Below are 18,309 nucleotides of genomic sequence, written 5' to 3' on the forward strand. Positions count from 1 at the left end.
TATTCTGTTTGTTTCTTATTTTGCTCGTCTAGGGATTCTATCTTTTTGTTTAGTTCCTCCAATTTTTTATCTGTGTTTTCTTTAGATATATTTAGAATCTCTTTCATTTCTTTTATCATTTCTTCTTTTATCTGGGAGATTATTTCGAGTTTGAATTTCTTTAAAGCTTCCTGGAGTTGCTTGTCAATTTCAGTGGCTATTGTGTCCGATATATGAGGTGGATGGGATATATTTTCTTCTATATACATCGCTCCTAGGGTTTCTTGAGATGGGCTGGAGGTTTGAGGTTGTAATTTGGTCTTTCGTTTTGTCATTTTCCTATATTTCTGTGTTTCAAGTGTTATTTGAAAGCTTCCTCAGGATCTGTTGAAAATCCCCTTCTATGTTTGGAGCTACTGAGACTCTGGCACCGCGCTACCCCAAGCCATTGGGCCTACAGAACCAGTGGCCCTCCTCTGCCTGCTCAGAACTCCGCAGTTCCAGACAAGCTGGGCCTCAGGGACACTGTGCGCCCACCTGCCCCTTGGAAGCTCCACAGTTCTTCAATTGCAGCCGGGTTAGGGTACTCACCACAGGCCGCAGTGCTTCAGGAACCTGTGGACCCTCCCTGGTTGCAGAGATATCCACAGTCCTCCAGACACGCAGAGAGGCTGGTGAGGGCACCCCAGATCTGCCCAGCTCCTCCTCTGCAGACCTATGGCCAGGCGCGGCAGCTAAACAGGCTGGGCTAGGCTGGTAGTGTGGGCCAGCCCACCTATCAGGAGCTCAGCAGGTCTCCAAGTGAAGCCAGAATGGGGAGGCTGATGTGGAAGCCTCAAACCCACCTCTCCCCTTCACTGCACCTGGAAGCCTGGGGGAACTCCAGCAGTCTGGGCGGAGATATCCAGAGTCCTCCAGACACGCAGAGAGGCTGGTGAGGGCACCCCAGATCTGCCCAGCTCCTCCTCTGCAGACCTATGGCCAGGCGCCCAGACCTATGGCCAGGCGCCCATTTTCATCTTTTGTCCTCTGCTCAGTACCTTTTTTTTTTTTTTTTGGTACCAGGGATCGAACTCACGACCTTGAGCTTACCAGGTAAGCACTTGAGCCATTGAGCTGAGTCCCCAGCCCTCTGCTCAGTATCTTAACTGCAGTAGTTTTACAGGCTTACTGAGTGGGAACAGCAGTGGATAGGGGCACATGAGAGAACTGTACTCCAAGAATGGAATAGTGCCACCAGAAGGCCCAGGCTGAAAGCAAGTGCCAGGCCCTACACAGGGCCCTGGGCTTTTAATGACTTTTCTCCGGTGGATGAGAGGTTAATGACACCACTCAACATGCTTAAAAGGGTTGTACTTCTAATGTGACTTCATACATGGCAATGTACCTCCTCAGGGACATAACCTAGAAGTGTTTTATTTAGTTTCCAAATCCATCATGTCCTCAATCAGAGCTGTTTCATTGCTGCCTCCCCTCTCCCTGCTTTGATCTCAAAGCCCTTCCTTGTGTTCCCAGGCATCATAAGCATATCTCCTTCTGGACTGGTTCAGCTCCTACCACCTAGACTGAAAACCCATTGAAGCCTGGATATGATGGTTAATGTCCACTTGATTAGATCAAAGAATGCCTCGAAAGCTGACTGAAGTTTGAAGGAGCTAACCCTATCAGTGGGTTAACCCATTGATGAGTCATAGCTGACTGGGTTATTAGTGGTTGGAAGAAGAAAGTCACTGGCGCCAGGCATGGTGGCGCATGCCTGTAATCCTAGCACTCAGAAGGAGGATTGTTGCAAGTTCGAGACCAGCCTGGGCTACAAAGGGAGCTCAAGGCCAGCCTGAACTGTGTAGTGAGACCTTGTCTCAAAAATACAAAAAGAAAGACAAAGGAAGTCATTGGGGCATGCCTTTGAAAGGTGTATCTGTTCTCTGGTTCTCCTTTACCATTGGCTTCCTGGGTCTCATGAGGTAAGCAGCTTCTTCTGCCATACCCTTCTACAATGACGTTTGTGCCATGGAGTTGGCTAATCACAGATTGAAATTTATGAAAGCATGAGCAAAAGTAAACTTTTCATGTTTTAAGTTGTGTTTGTCAGGTATTTTATCCCATCAGTGGAAGGGTGACTAATACATCATGGTCATGTCCTTTGTTTGATTTTGTGTATCTAGCATGTAGCATTTTGTCTAGGGTAGCATTCAGATATGGAGAGAATAATCATGAATGAAGCAATCCACTGACCAAAGTATTTTTATGATGTTTTAGATATTTTTCAAGTATATTTCTACTATTTGATGACTCTTGGCACCTGATTGGACGGGTTAGATTTACATACATAAAATATGATATAAAACCCCCCAATTTTTTTGTGCAGAAAAATGCAGAAATAATTTAAAGTAAGAGATCTACATAGGAAAAGAATTCAAACTATACTTCTGAATATAAAAAATTATACTTAAAATGTGGCTAATTCTTAATTCTTATACCAAAGAAAAATAATGAGATAGTTCATTTTAAATTAAAGCACTTTGAGCTTTTGTAAAGTTGCCTTGAACTTTAAAAAAGTTTAGAGGGACAAGAGGGTCAAGGAGGAAGATCTCGTCCAGTAGAGAAGTAGTCCAGGGGACAAGGATGAGTGGTAAAGAGGATGGGAAGGGGAAATGAGAGGAATAAAGATGTGCCATGTACAAGAAACTGGTAACTTCAATCAATGAAAACATTATACGTCATAACATATGCTAAGGACAAATAATATCAACAAGTATGTAAACGTCTATGGGAACCAGAGGAGAAGGCTGGGAAGGGGAAGGAGATTAAGAAAAACCTATAGTATGTAACCACTCCCAAAAATGATTGTAAACTGCATGAATTGCAAACATGTACTAATAAAAAAAAACCCTCAAAAAACACAATTTAAAAAGTTGAAAGTTCATTTGAACATTGAACTTTAAAGTTCTAAATTTTTACTGTTTTTGTTGTTTTGTTTTAAGACAAAGTTTTGATCTAAGTTACCAAGCTGGTCTTGAAACTATGATACTCCTGCATCAGCCCCTCAAGTAGTTGTAATTCCAGGTATGTGTCACTACGTTTGGCTTAAAGTTCATTTTGGGGGACTAGAAAGTACAAACTTTGGACATTTACATTTTCTTCTAGTACATGTATCTCTTTTTTTAGACCAAGCACCTCCAACACACAGACTGTATGCTACCCTGGATAGCAACTCTGTGATTTTATTTTTAGCGATTTTTTTCATGATTCGGTTGGGTGGTGCTCAGTGCAGATTGTACACAGCAATGGAATGCTGTGGAGCCGAGGGCACCATGCAGTACTAACTCTACTTTCTGAACTTGTCAGACACAGTTGAATTGTTGTTGTTGTTTTGTGATAGGGTTCTGCTATGTAGTTCAAGCTGGCCTTGAACTTGTTATGTTGCTCAAGCTGGCCTCGAACTCACGGCAGCTCCTCATGCCTCAGCTTCCTAAGTGCTAAGATTACAGACATGAATCAAAACTCCTGTGTATCAGACATTACAGGCACTTCACTTGTGCAACTTAGGGAGTAAAATGCAACAGTTACCCATAGTAGATTTCGACTTATGTGTGTGTGTGTGCCCCTGAAGACAGGCCTTTATTGTTAGCAAGTAAACATGTAAATTTTGTTATTTAATTATTAAAATTTGGGTTTGCTATTTTGTTTTTATATACTTTAAAAATAAAAGAGGAAGGGGCTGGGGATTTAGCTCAGCGGCATAAGCGCCTGCCTTGAAAGCAGGCAGTCGTGGGTTCGATCCCCGGTACCAATAAAAAGGAAAAAAAAGACAAAAAAATAAAAGAGGTTTTGTTACATAAATTAACTATACATATATATATATATATATATATTTTTGTCTTTTTCTTTTTTTATCGGTACCAGGGATGGAACTCAGGACTGCCTGCTTGCAAGGCAGGCGCTTATGCCGCTGAGCTAAATCCCCACCCCTATATTTTTAATATGTGACTCAAGACAATTTCTCTTCACTCAGCATGGTCCGGACAAGCCAAAAGTCAGACATGCATGCTTTAGATGAGTGACAGAATGAGTCCTTAGTCCCTAGATTTTTACACCTGGTAGAAGAAAACTACCTAGAAGGATGTTAGGAAACAAGAAGCCTTGAGAGCAGGAACCATGTTTGTATTTTTCTGCTTCTCACGCCCAGCTTAATTTTGCTTTAAAAATTTTTATTGTGGGGTTAGGGTATTTGGCTCAGTGGCATAAGCGCCTGCCTTGCAAGCAGGCAGTCATGAGTTTGATCCCTGGTACCAATAAAAATGAAAAAAAAAAGGACAAAAATTTTTATTTGTAAGTAGTTTGTAAGATCTAATAAAGATAATACTAAAAATATAATGTCTTCATGAATCAAATTTTGGTAAGACTTTAGTTTCATTCATATACTGTTAACATTAACTTCTGTCATTCTGAACACATACCTGTTCACCATACAGGATAGGTCGGTTTAGGGTTATTCCCCTAATTGCTCGGTTTTGAGTTAGTACTGTAGCAAATGCTATCACACTCTGCATCCCCTAAAAACAGGCAAAATCAATGACAGACTATAAATCAATAAGTATTTCAAGACCTATTATCTGAATTCTGATAAAATTATGTTTTTTAAAAGTGTAAGCATTTCATGCTCTTTGAAGTATAGATTGATCTAATTCAGAAATAAACTGATATTGTACTCCTTGCTCTAAAATGTATTTATGACATGCATGTGGATTTTTTTTTCCCTTGACCTTCAGCATCCATTTCCTGGGTATCTACCTCTAGGCTTGCTCCTAAGCCTTTAAGGTTCTATATGATGCAGACCTCAAGATTCAGAGCCACATGGAGATCCTAGCTGCTGAGATACATATACTTGATACAACACTTACCCTACGCAAGCATTCTCTGCTGTTCATACCAATACATTAAGTGTTTAGTTTCTAGGGACTCAAGACTGGAAAGCACATTTGAAAAAGCAAAACCTAGACTTCAAAGACATTTCTCATCTGGCCAGAGGAAGGCTCAGAGTAACTTTTGGTATAATCAGTTAACAATTTTTATGGTACAATATAAATACTACAGAATATTTCAAAGTAAGGATATTTATATTACACTAAATAAAACACTATTTGCTTAATCACAATTAAATCCCATACAGGTTAAGATAAATTATGGACAGAAGGTTAGGAATATTTTTATTTAGACTGGATCTTTTTTCTATGTATTTAAGCTGATGTCATTAATAGTTTACTATGACAACAGAGGGAAGATGAGCTATTTGTAAGGCTGTCGCTTGCCTGGTGTCTTAGAAAGTTTCTCTATGCTGATTTCCTTACCAATTTACTTACCAGATCACAATCACCCACATCTAATTTCTCTAAAGATGAATTAATTTGCAACATTGCAGCAAAAACCATCCCACCTTTATTTTCAATCTTATTTCCAGTCATTCTTAGGTATTTCAGAGTTGCATTCTCCTGAAAAGGAAAAGAATAAAAACTTAAGTTTCAATCCACAGAATTCTCTAATTTAAATGAGTTCGGGAAAATTAGTTATTTGTAGAATCATATTTTTCATGGAGATAAATTAGGATATATCCTGTAAAGGTAACATTCAAGTTCCCAGGTTAGGTAAAAATCAGCTTGAATAGCTTAGAAAGAAAGAATGGACAAGAAATAGGTGCCAAAGCAATAGCCAGCAAATAAAGCAGATTTGAATAAATTTTCTTTTCTTTGGAAAAATTGTAAATTTATTTTTTAAGGAGGCTATGCCATTTTTATTGAAGTGAAATTCATATAAAATTCATCATTTTAAAGCATACAATTCCATGGCATTTATTAGATTCACAACGTTGTACAATGTGACTTGTACCTAGTTCCAAAACACTGTTTATCCACCTGAATGGAAACTGTGTACCCACTGGCATGCATGCCTGTATCACTTTATTTTGTTTTTTGTTTTTCCAGTGCTGAGTATCAAACCATTAAAAAAATGAGGCACTGGCATAAGGATAGATGGTAGATTAATAACATAGAACTGAGAGTACTACAAAGAATCCCTCCCATTTATGTTCAGCAATTTTTGTTTTTGTTTTGAGATGGTCTCGCTATGCAGTTCAGGCTGAACTTGACCTCACCTATGTAGCCAGGCTGGCCTTGAATTTACTGCGATCGATCGTCTTGTGTCAGCCTGGGATTACAGGCATGCGCCACTATACCCAGCCTTACCTGATTTTCTGACAAAGGTGTCAAGACAATTAATGAGGCAAAAAACAGGTGTTTAACAATTGCGATTGGAACAACCACAAATTCACATACAAATTCAAAATAGTTCAAAGAACTAAATACAAGCACTAAAGCTATAAAACACTTAGAAGGCATAAATGTAAATCTTTGTGATTTTGATCAGGTGAAGCTTTCTTAGATACATCACCAAAAGCATAAGCAACAAAATAAATTAAGCTTTATTTTAAAGACTTTAATGCTTCAAAGGATATCAAGTAAGTGGAAAAGCTACTTACCAAGTGAAAGAAAATATTTACAAATTACGTATTTGATAAAGATTTATACCTAGAATAATTAGTTCTTACAACTCAAAAGACAACCCAGCAAGTGCAGAGCTCAGCACGGCAGTCCCTGCTTCTTACTAGGTTGCGATGGGAGGATTGCTTGAATCCAGAAGCTTAAGACAAACCTGAGCAACATGCTAATGGTAGGATCTCAAAATAAACAAAACCCAGTCTAAAGGGCCAAGGATGTGAATAGACTTTTCTACAAAGGAGATATACAAGTGGACCCCAAGCCCACTGGAAAATGTTCAGCATCATTTAAGGAAATCTAAAGCAAAAGACTTTTATATACACCAAGATGGTTGAGCAATGACAAGAGCTGATGAGAACAATGAGAAACTAGAACATTATGTCCTGCTGCAAAAATTATTAAAAGGTGTAGCCAGTTTGGAAAAACAATTTTGCTGTTCCTCAAAACATTGTCTCAATTTTTTTTGAGACAAGATCTTGCTATGTAGCCCACGCTGGACTGGAACTCACAGTATTCCTCCTGCCTTAGCCTCCTAAGTATTGGGATTACAGAGGTACCACCATGCCAGGCTCACACATGGAATATTATTCAGCAAAAAAAGCATAAAGTATGCTACAATCTGAATGAACCTTAAAAATATTAAATCAGTCACAAATAGTCACATACTGTATCATCCCCTTTATGTGAAATGTCCAGCATAGGCAAATCTATATATTGAAAATACATTAGTGGTTACCAGAGACTGAGGGCTGGAAGGACAGAACAGTGGAAAGGGGCTGCTAATTGTGGATGTGGGGCTTCTTTGGGGGTGATGAAAATGTCCTAAAGAAGTCACAATGGTAAAGGTTGTACAACTTTAAATATAGTTTTAAAATTCCCACTAAATTTCAGAAGACTTTCAGAAAGTATATTTTATGTATATAAATAATTATATGTCAATAAAGCTATCTTTAACAAAGTGATTTCAAAAGTGATCACATAATATCCACATGTTAATGAACTAAAGAGTAATAAAAATATGCATTCCTACAACATTGAAATAAGTTCATATTAACATTTGATTCTATTGGTTCCAAACTATCAGAAGTCAATATTCTCAAATAAAATGCTAGTTTGGGATGTATAATGCTTACATGTAGTGCTTTAGCAAGCAATTCTCCACCTTCGGGCCCAATATCATTAAACATCAGGTTCAAGTAAATGAGATATGGTTGTGTCTGTAAGGAGAGAAAAGAAGCTATTACACACATATTAGAAACTGGTCATTGTTCACATGCTTCATTTTCTACTATTAAAGAAAAAGAAAATCACTTTTCTTATTTAAAAAATCTAATTGCAATATAAGGGAAATAAAAAGATGACATTCAATTTTACCAATAATTCATGGACATGCTTTATGCATTTAGTCATAATGCACAAGTTTGTTCAAAATGAGTGGAGCTCTCGGTACCAGCTCTGCTGGTACAGTACAAGTGGATTCCCATGTATTTCAGGGAGCATAAATACATCACAGTCAGGACCCCTGACATTTTGCATGATTAGTGTTTGTTGTGTGTGCATCACCAGAGCAAATGGGTCACTTAGTCTAACATGTAAGAATATTTCCTAGTAAGGTAATACCTGAAGGAGTTCTGCAGCATAGTATGCACCAACATCACTTAGGAGGTTGTATCTAACATCCAAACCTAGATGAATAGAAAAGGGCACGCATGACTAGATAAGGATATTCCTCCTAAAGAATGTTCAAAATCTTAAAAACAAAAAGCCAGAGGCATTGATTCTTAAACATACCATTGATAGATGGATGATTCTGTAGAATTTGAGAAAGAATACAAAAATCTTCACCTGTCACTCTTTGTACTGGAATTAAGCGGTTGTTACCACCAATGTTCAATGTGATACCTTCTTTGGCTCTGTTAAATTTTTACAAAGAAAAGGATCTTGAAATACAAAGAAAGAAACTGACCCCCGAAAAGTATTTTTTTCTTCACATATGAACAGTAACATCACAAGTAACATTTTCTGGAACCAAGTATGTAGTAGATGTACAAGTACATAGTGCATTTGTACCAGGGAATATAAAACTACTGGCCATTCTACAGGCTTTGCAAGGCACCTTAATATATTCTATACAACTTAATTTTCCCCTACTTTATAGATACAAGCAATGAAAACTTTCATTGTTTGTTTAACTCACCTAGCTCATAGAGCTCATAGGAGGTAAAGGCATGTTGGAGCCCAGGCTTTTGGACTTCTGGCGCTCTTCTCAGAATCCTGCGCCACCTCTCAGACCCACTAACAGGGTCTCCCCTACTTACTTACTTGAGTTACAAGACAGGTCCACCTCACCGAGCAGTGTCAAATGGCTGTAAAATCACTGAGTGGTAAAGGGTTTTTTTTTTTTTAAACACAGATAAGAAGCAACAGTATTCATGTAATAAAATATTTGTCTTCCTTACCCCTTTTGAATTTCTTCATCCACTTTTTGGAGTATGTGCAATATAAAAGAATTCACTTCCTGAGATTTTTCTGAACACAGGTTACAATAACCTTCCTGGAGAGTAGTAATACACTCTGGAGCTTCTGAGAAATAAACACATCTATTATCACATGTAAACTATTTCAGAAACTGTCTTTCGACAGCAACTATCTCTTTCAAAGATATAGGGGGTGGGGAAGAGAAAAGGAGAACTAAGGCTAGAAGAACAAATACAAGGAATGGGAGAGATACTAAAAGTGTTATTTGGAGACGGAGGACCACAGACACACCCACGGAAGCCGGGTGGGGGCAGACACGGGCTCAAATCAGCACCCTAACTTGGAATGACCTAACGAGAGCTAAGCTTTGTTATGTGCCAGGCCTGGTAGCTGAGGAAAATAATGTTCAGAGAAATGAAATATTTTGTGCAAAGTCACACAGTTAATAAGGGCAATGTGCAAAATCAAACTGACTCTGAAGACCTGCCATTGTCACAGACACTGGTTATGGCGACTTGGTTTCATAAACCAGCTACAGATAAAAGACAGTTTTATCCAACAATCCAACTCCAAGAAGATCTGAAAAATCATTCCCAAAGTTTTATAGGATGCCCTCTATACCATCCCAGGTTAGCATCATTGACTATAGTAGCCGTCAGTTCACTCCAAACTGAAGTCTGGCTCTGATAAGCTATCTACTTAGCCTAGATTCCTGTTTCCTATATCTAAAGGTGATTTCCCCCTGCACATTTGCTATTGATGATAGATGTGGTGATTGACTAATTATCAACTTCAGTGGGGAACACCCAGCTGAACTGAGTCAGCATGGTTTTCTGGGCATGGAAGACCCACTTAAAGTGGGTTGGTGTGGAAAAGGTACAAAAAGCGGAAGGAGCAGGAAGGATTTCAGCTGACTTTCCTCAGAGGAGCTCTGGTCTTCACCTTCACCTTGGGCATTCTCTTCAGGCTCTCAGTTCCGACTTTTCATCTTCTAGCACCAATCCTTCAACGTCCGGTGCAGACTTCAGTTGCAGATACTTCGGCCTCTTGATGTGGATTCCCACAGGACATTGCCAAGTGTTGCAGGGCCTCAGCTGAATCCTTCTGAGCTCTAGCTTGGACAGATCTTTTGCACTCTTCTACATGTGTGCGTGGCCACTGTTGACTAATCTTATAAACTCAGTGTCTGCATTAAACGGATTGGGCCTCCAGGCCCAAGGGAGAGTTTCAAGAGTGTGGTCCCAAGGTTAAAGGAATGCATATGTGCAAGAGATCAGCAACAACAGCAGGCAGCATGGAGCAGAGAGAGCAGAGCACAAGAGAGCAAGAGCTGCCTACGTTCTTAATGTATAATTCTTACACAGGTTGTTATCTCACGTTTACATTCTCGCATAGCACCATAACGAGTGCATGTGTGTTTACCTGTGCTAAGTCATGGTTACAAAACTGTATCTCTCTGTGTGCCTGCACTAGACAAGCAGGGTCACATCCTCAGGTGTCCCGAGAAGCCCCTGAGCTTTGAAGCAATCTGAGTGGTTCCCCACATCTTGTAAGTCCTGACTGATACAATAGGCAAAACAGCAGTTCCGATTTCCTTTCTGGTATATAACACAGCTTTCCCAAATGGTCCTACTCTTTTCAAAATGAGTTCAAAAACGTTTGCAAGGGCCAGGTCTTCTGAGGTAAAAGTTATGCTGTTATTTTTTCTAAGCAGCACAAGTGTCTCTCTGATTTCTCCTTTTGTGTATGTCTTTTTACAAATCTGGGCTTGAGATCTGAATGCAATTAGTCTAGGTTTTTAAGAAGCTGGTTTCTCTAAGTCTCTATATCTCAAATTTTTGCTGAGGATATTCCAGCAGTACAGGAACTAAGTTTGCTAAAACCAGATCTGTAGAACAAATTTTAAGAAGGGTTACATTATATTTAAAATTTTAAAAAATTAAGTATTTTGAATAGTCTCTTAAAAATAACAGCTATTCCAGTTAAAACATTTCTATCAAAAAGTGCAAACTTCGGGTCTAGTTTTATAGCTTGCTTTTCTTCAGTTAACATTATAAGCAGTTTTACCAAGCTATTAGATATTTCCTGTAAAAAAATTTCTTTTGGACACAGGGTTTCCCTACATAATGCAGACTGGCCTTGAACTCACTATGCAGCCCCGGGTAGCCGCAAACTCACAGCTCTCCTCCTGCCTCAGCCTCCTGGGGGCTCTGAAAAAATGTAATTTCAGCATGGTATCTGCCAAGTAGAAAGATGTAAAAATTAAACCTTTCCTCTATTTTAGGAAATTTCATGTATTTAATATGGTAACACAATTTTCCCCAAATTGTGTTGTGGGATACCGATGTTCTATACAATAATCAAAGATGTTCAAATAGAATGGATTTTATTGTCAAATAAGTATAAGCAGTGCTGAATGAGGTAAAGTTGAATAGAGCCCTTGCTGCAGCTCTTCCCGGACATTTGAAATACTTGGGTATACAAAGACTCTCATTTATCTTAAGCTTAGAGGGAAGAGAGGATAAGAATGCTCTGCTTCCCTGCCTTAGGGGATCAAATGCCCCCTTGTTGCCCAGGTAACCTCCAGTTTCCTTCAGTTCCTGTTCCCGTTTCCCACAAACAGCTGGTCCCTGTGATGCACACTGTATGAACCAATCCCCGACCCACAGCCATTCTGCCGCTGTACTTCCTGCTTGCTTATCCCATATAAGCCCCAAACTACCAGAGACCAGGGCCTGACATTTTGAGGAAGAATGATTTCCTGTCAGGGCCAACCGACATAAAATAAATCTGCCTCCAAAACCTTGGTGACATTTCAGTGTTTCTGTTTGCTGTTGCACAAACACAATAGATTCTAAACAAAAATCATAAGTGGGCTCCCACCAGCCTTCTTGATGTTAGAAGGGTAAAGGTTGCCCTGAGAATCTCTGGGGTTTAGTGCTGGCCACACCATGCCTGGGTGCAGATTTATGACCAGTTTTTATGAAGGCAGTAAGGAATCTTAAATTATAAGCCAATATAGTTAAAGAAAGTTACAAGAATCTTCTTCATCTCCTCCTTCTTTTTCTCCTTTTTTTTGAGACAGGGTCTTGGAATATAATCCAGGTTGGCCTCAAACTCACGGCAATCCACCTGCCTCAGCCTCCCAAGTGCTGGGATTACAGGCATGTGCCACCAAACCTGGCCACAAGAATATTCTTATTTCAGGCTGTGGACTTAGCTCAGAGGCATAAATGCCTGCCTGGCAGGCACACGTTGTGAGTTCGACCCTTGGTAACCCCACTCAAAAGAATATTTTCATTTCATCAATTACCCACAGATCAAAGTATTTAAAAGCTTCTGATACATTTTCTTGCTGTTCTTTCCATTTAAAATTCACCTTTGTATTACAGGCCAGGGTTTTATGGTGCCACGGTTCCCTACATTGTATTTCAAACCAGTCTTCAAATTGTAAAGCAAAAACTAGGGAATAACTTCATTACACAGGAAAATGTCAAGACTCTAACAAGGATTTCACTTTTCATCTACCTCTAGCAGCACATTTAAACTTTTCTGGCGAAAAGGCCTACTTATGTTGGAGGCAGTTCCCTCCCAAAGATACTCTTCTATCTGGAACAGCCAACCAGGGAGAAGTCCAAGGGGGACAGCAGCCCCTGGACGCCCTCCTCAGAGTCCAGGGTGTAACCCCGAGCACGCGGACCCCAGAGCCCACATTTCCTTCTCTGTAAAGGTAAAGGTAGCGGTAACAGTACTCCCCCAGGGCAGCCAGGATTAAGCCAGGCTCCTCCGAAGGGTTACAAATCCACCACACAAATAAGCGTCCAAACTGAAGGAGGTGGCTGTATTTGGTGGCGTCTCCTTGGGGCTCCACTAAAGGAGGAGGAAACGCCTTCCCGAGACCCAGCGCCCAAGTTCGGTCCACCGCCGGGCTTCCCAGGGGCCTGCGGCTTCAGCAACCAGCCGGTGGGACCTCGCTGGCGGCCGCGCGTGCTTTCCGGCCGGCGACACCCAAAGGCCTCCTGCTTCGGGCCACGCTTACCCGCCTGGGCCGGCGCCGGCGTGGGGGCCGCAGCCTGCTCGGCCTCCTGCTCGGCCGCCTGCTCCCGCGAGCCGCGGCGGCTCATGCTGCGCTGCTCTCGGCGCCGCGCTGCTGCGGCGTCGGCGTTGCCATGGCGACCGCGCCTTACTGAGGGCGGGGGAGGCGGCTGCAAGGGCCTGCCAGTCTGACCCTGGAGGCTTCTGTGAAGGGCTCTCGGTCACCTCGCCCTGGGCCTCAGGCATGCTTGGGTTCCTGAGGTCAAGGCTTCAAAGAGGATTATGACACAGCCCTCGCCCTCAAAGTGTGCACAGTCCTGAGGGGACCAGTGCAGAGGCTGCTGGTAGCGCCAGCGCGGTTTAAGCATAATGGGTTTTGTGGGTGGGGCCGTCAGGGGGCTTCCTGGAGGAGGCCGCCGCCCTGCAAGGCTGAGATGCCAGCCGGCGGAGGTGGTGCACGCTGCGGAGGGGCAGGTACTTCGGTGTGTTCGGATCGGTACAGACTGCCCGGGTGTGGGGGAGGGGGCAGATCCCCGGCCCCCGGGCCGCTGGAGGGGCGGATCCTGAGCTATGGAGGAGGTATCTGACAAGTGCTCCCCAGGGAGCAGTTACTGCGGGACCGGGACTGGGGGTGGGGTGGCGGAGGGGACAGAACCTAGCAATATTACAGAGGAGCGTGGTTGGAGTGTGGTATTGGGGTGCTGAAAGCAAACAAGAAGCAAAGTAACATTGCGTCTGGGGACTGCTATACACCAAAGAGGAGAGGATGGCGGAGGAGCGCGAGGGCCTGGGAGCCACTCCTAGACTCCTTGGTGAGAAGCTTCGGGCAAACAGGAAGACCCGCAAGACGAAACCAGTGTGTCCACAAGCACAGTGAGCGGGTGAAAAGCACCACCGCTCCCCCATAGCCTTCCTTCCCTCGCTGCCCACCAGGCCGGTCCGCCTGCTGCTCTGGCCTGGAGGTGCTGCAAGGCAGAAACCTGGTGCCACCTGCACAGTTTAAGCATCTGTAAAAGTCCTTTCTCCAGGGGAAAGGTGATGAGAATGGGAAACCACAGTGTGATCACGTAGCCATGTGCTCCCAGCCAAGCTGAGTGCGGTTTGGGGTTTTAGAGCAACGAAGAGACCAGTTCCATTCCCCTCTACTTTCCCTCTCCCTCAAAGCATTGAACAAGACAGAGAAAGGGAAGAGGACTTGGGCAGGTAGCACAGTGGTAGACCACTCATCGAGAGGGTCCAAGGCTTTGGGTCAGAGCCTTCCTGGGGTTCAGACCCTACTGCCAAAAACAAAGGTGGCTTGCCTAGGACAAGAGGGAGAGAGGTTGCAGGTGCTGCTGCAGGGGAAATGAGTCATGCTCCTACAAGGGAACAAAAAGCACAGAATGTAGAGCGACTAATTAACTAGACGAGACAGAGAAGGGGCTACCTCAACCACACAGCACCTACAGCATGCTTCTCCCTGTCTGCCTCAGAGAACAACAGAACAACAACAGTAAGAATATCCACACACAACTACCGCCTTTTCAAAATGCACATCAAACAGGATGGTTAAAAGGACACTGATCACATGTGCTTTCTCCTCTCTCCCAGTGATTTCCAGTAGAGGAGGATGTAGTTGGAAAAGTTCCCTTCCTTAGGAATCATGGGAAGAGGGAGGCATCACTGAGCTCATTTCCCTGAACCCTGGTAAGTGGTTTGAGGGCTTACATGGAAGATCCTGGAGTGGTTGGAGGCCTAACTTGAATCTGAACTTTCTCAAAAACACAATAAAAGCACTATATCGGTTATATAGTCCCCACATTCCAATAAAAGCATTGCATTTTGCTGGCACCTTATTCTAGGAAGGTTTAGTACATTTATTTTATGTAAAAAAACTAATAGACAATGTCTTTGTTGTTTTGTTTAGAAACTCTAGAAATATTTTTCAAATGATTCTTTGATTTTGATTTTTTTTGAGACACGGTCTTTTTATGCAGTTCAAGTTGGCTTGAATTCACTATGTAGCCCACACTGCCCTCAAACTCACTCAATTCTCTTGATTAAGCCTTCTGAGTGCTGGGACTACAAGTCCCACCACCACCCCTGGCCTTCAAGTGATTATTTCTAACCAGAGCAATGTATGCTGTTTACTTAATGTAAAGAAACCATTTTTCAAGAAAATACTGATAATAAGCAAGGGCTTACTGTCTGGTGAAAATAAGAACCAACACTAGGGGCTGGGGATTTAGCTCAGAGGCATAAGCGCCTGTCTTGCAAGCAGGCAGTCATGAGTTCAATCCCTGGTACCGATAAAAAGACAAAAAAAAAAAAAAAAAAAAAAAAAAAAAGAACCAACACTAGGGCGCCAGTTTTGCAAAAAAGAAAGCCTACGACCTGTGAAGAGAAAAAAAGCATGGCTGAAATCTATCTGCCAGTTTGGAATTAGCAAAGCAATTTAAGAACCCCAGGGAAATTCCCCCTGCCCACTTGCGGACCACGGGGAGGACTTTTAGACACTCTGAAATGGGAGAGTGTCCAGTCTCTCCCTGTTTCTGGGTTCAGAGCATTGACTGAACCTCACTTCCACTCTAGGTCTGTGAGACCAGGTTATTCAAGCTCCTCCCACTCAGAGGAGACTTTTGTCACTACTAGGTCATTTTAGGTCAGGTCCTAGGGTTTTGCCCTTCATCCTGAAAAGCAGTGTTATCAGTCTCCAGAAGCAGGAAAATTGCTGTTGTATAGCTTATTTTCAATACAGTCTGAGTACATTTTCTGATCATTTGTAGTTTCCCAAAAGTTTGTTTTGTTTTCTTTGCTTCCCAAATAAAGGGTATGTTTCCGTGGGGCAGGCAAGATTTTACACTCATAGTGCCCTGGCTGGGCCTGAGAATCAAACTTGAAAACAAAAGTAGCAGCATTCACTGTGCATTTGGAGAACTGATCAGTTTTCTAGTTGTTTCTCAATTATTAAAGTTATTCAAAGAAAGGCTAATTACTATGTTATCCAAATCTTGGCTCCTTGAAATGAAGACACAACAATCATTTCATTTAGAAACTACCTCATGGTAATATTGGATGTAATAAATTAATTTAGTTAATTATCATTCAGTTAATAATCATTCAGTTAACAATCCCTAGGAAAAAGCCCATTCAGAATCAGTTTTCCTCATTCTTACTTCACGACCGGGTGCTTGCAAACTAGGTGCTTGTTGCCACTGAGCTAAATCCCCAGCCCTGAAAAACGGACAGGACAGAGTGTGGTGTGGGTTTTGAACCTCTGACCTGACACTCGCAGGCCAAAAGGGCTAAACCAACAGATGCCTAAAGGGCTGAGCCAGCGGCTCAGCCAGCGAACTCTGGACCTTGCCAGGCAGGTGCTGCACTGCTAAACCAAATTCCCAGTCCCTGGGGTTACATAAATCCATCATAAATTGAAAATATCCTTACGTCAAAAGTGCATTTAACACACCTAATCTACGAAACATCAGAGTTTAACAATATAGTATACTGGAATATTGGTTGTTTATCCAGAGGATCTTACGACTTGAAGCTGCCTTACTGTACTGCCTTAGCATTGTGAGTGTCAGATTGCACACAATAGAAAAGCCCAGGGAAAGACCCAAAATGTCTTGCTTTCATAAGTTGAAAAATTTAAACCAAAGCATCATATGTTAGGAACTGTACATGCATGCATGCTTGCATGTGAGAGAGAGACAGCTGTCAACTTGGCTCCAGAAACATGTGGGTGAGATAATATATGTACACACATGATCAGAGTCTAGGTGGCAAGATGAATCTAAATGAGAAGTCTTTTCACATGTCCAGAAGCCCCAAACACTAATGTAAATCCTCATTTTCATGGCTAGTTCATGTGAATTTCCCCAGATGAACTTTTTTTTTTGGCGGCTGCACAAGAAAATTGGGCCTGAAACTTGACACTCAAAGAGAATGATTTTAATAATAGCCAATTTTAAAAATCTATCTTATTTATTTATTCTGTAGTGCCTGGACTGAACCCAGGGCCTTAAATACATTATGCAAATACTTTCCTGCTAAGGTACACTTAGCCATTCTTTTTCACTTTTATTTTTCATTTTGAGGTAGGGTCTCACTAACTTACTGGGGCTGGCTTTGAACCTATGATCCTCCTGCTTCAGTCCCCTGAGTAGCTGGGATTACAGACATGTACTATTTTTCCTGGCAAATTATTGTGAACAATAGTTACTTGCAATTCAGTTACTTGCAAGTAGAATCATGGAACGAATTCTGGGATCAGAATTATGTAAAGAATTAAAGTCATGAACCAAGGGACTGCTATATATAGTCTAGGAGCCTTTGGCATTTAAGAAATTTGCATTCAGGAAATTAGAAATTTTCATCATATAGGATTAAACAGTAAGATTAATCTGCTTGATAACTAAAGAATAAAAATGTTAAAGGACATAATTTGTTTATTGCTAAATATTTTCTTCCTTCACATAACAATGAAACATTGTCCTGGAACTCTTTTTGATGGGGGCAAAAAGTAATAAGGTTCTAAAGCCTATATTTCTGGGCTGGGGATTTAGCTCAGCGGCATAAGCACCTGCCTTGCAAGCACATGATCGTGAGTTCAATCCCCTGTATGGATTAAAAAAAAAAAGCACCTATATTTCTGTGCTGGGGGTTTAGCTCAGTGGCATAAGCACTTGCTTGGCAAGTGCGAGATTATGAGTTCAAACCCCAGTCCCCCACAATGAAACCTATACTTCTGTAGCAGGAAGCAGTAATGATACCAACAAATGTGGGTCTCAGGATGCACCCCACCTTCATTCTGGGTCTAAGTATGATGCAAGACAGCCCCTATCCTAAAAAAGCTGCAGTCCACACAGTCACCGTACTGTCACAGGCTTCTCTGCCTTCCCCAGAGACTTCAGGAGTATGTACACACATAAGAGGCTTAATTCTGTAATATGATGTTAACATATTGACTTCATACGATGTATAAGTTTAATAGTGTAAGTCTGTTGGTTTTTTATTCACCATTATTCTTTTGCATGTGTTTATAAAAAGCTTATCAATTTCTGTCAGAAAAGAAAATTTGCTGAGATTGAGATTACATTAATACTATAAGCAAGTTAGGGAGACTCTGGGGGAGTCTCCCTTAACATTATTGAACATTCCTACCCACAGACACAAATTGTATCTTGTTATCTAGGTTTTAGGCTTCTTTCTGGGTTGCAGCTTCAGTTCAAGTCATGGCAATTTTAGTTTATTAGCTTATTTATTTTACAGTGCTGGGGAC

At 41.6% G+C, this 18,309-nt stretch overlaps 2 protein-coding genes across 4 annotated transcripts in view; one reads left to right on the forward strand and one right to left on the reverse strand.

Moving 5' to 3' along the window:
- Window positions 1-13,418, reverse strand: part of Lrrc34 (leucine rich repeat containing 34) — a 26,224-nt gene extending 12,806 nt beyond the window's left edge. The window contains exons 1-7 of one of the 2 annotated variants that reach the window (XM_063227126.1): window positions 13,051-13,418; window positions 8,993-9,116; window positions 8,325-8,446; window positions 8,154-8,218; window positions 7,667-7,750; window positions 5,343-5,471; window positions 4,440-4,535 (exon numbers count right to left, since the gene is read on the reverse strand). In XM_063227126.1, the coding sequence (XP_063083196.1) occupies window positions 4,440-4,535; window positions 5,343-5,471; window positions 7,667-7,750; window positions 8,154-8,218; window positions 8,325-8,446; window positions 8,993-9,116; window positions 13,051-13,135 (705 nt within the window). In that variant the 5' untranslated portion in view covers window positions 13,136-13,418. The remainder of the gene's footprint in view (window positions 1-4,439; window positions 4,536-5,342; window positions 5,472-7,666; window positions 7,751-8,153; window positions 8,219-8,324; window positions 8,447-8,992; window positions 9,117-13,050) is intronic. The other variant, XM_013145506.3, reaches the window with a different exon arrangement.
- Lrriq4 (leucine rich repeats and IQ motif containing 4) overlaps window positions 13,204-18,309 on the forward strand; it is a 22,112-nt gene continuing 17,006 nt past the window's right edge. For both annotated transcript variants that reach the window (XM_063227125.1, XM_003463520.5), the window contains exons 1-2: window positions 13,204-13,520; window positions 14,637-14,732. The gene's annotated coding sequence lies outside the window, so the exon portion shown is untranslated. The remainder of the gene's footprint in view (window positions 13,521-14,636; window positions 14,733-18,309) is intronic.

This window comes from Cavia porcellus, unplaced genomic scaffold (genome assembly GCF_034190915.1).
Source record: "Cavia porcellus strain 051 isolate PalLab524CR breed Dunkin Hartley unplaced genomic scaffold, mCavPor4.1 scaffold_17, whole genome shotgun sequence".
Lineage (NCBI taxonomy): Eukaryota > Metazoa > Chordata > Mammalia > Rodentia > Caviidae > Cavia > Cavia porcellus.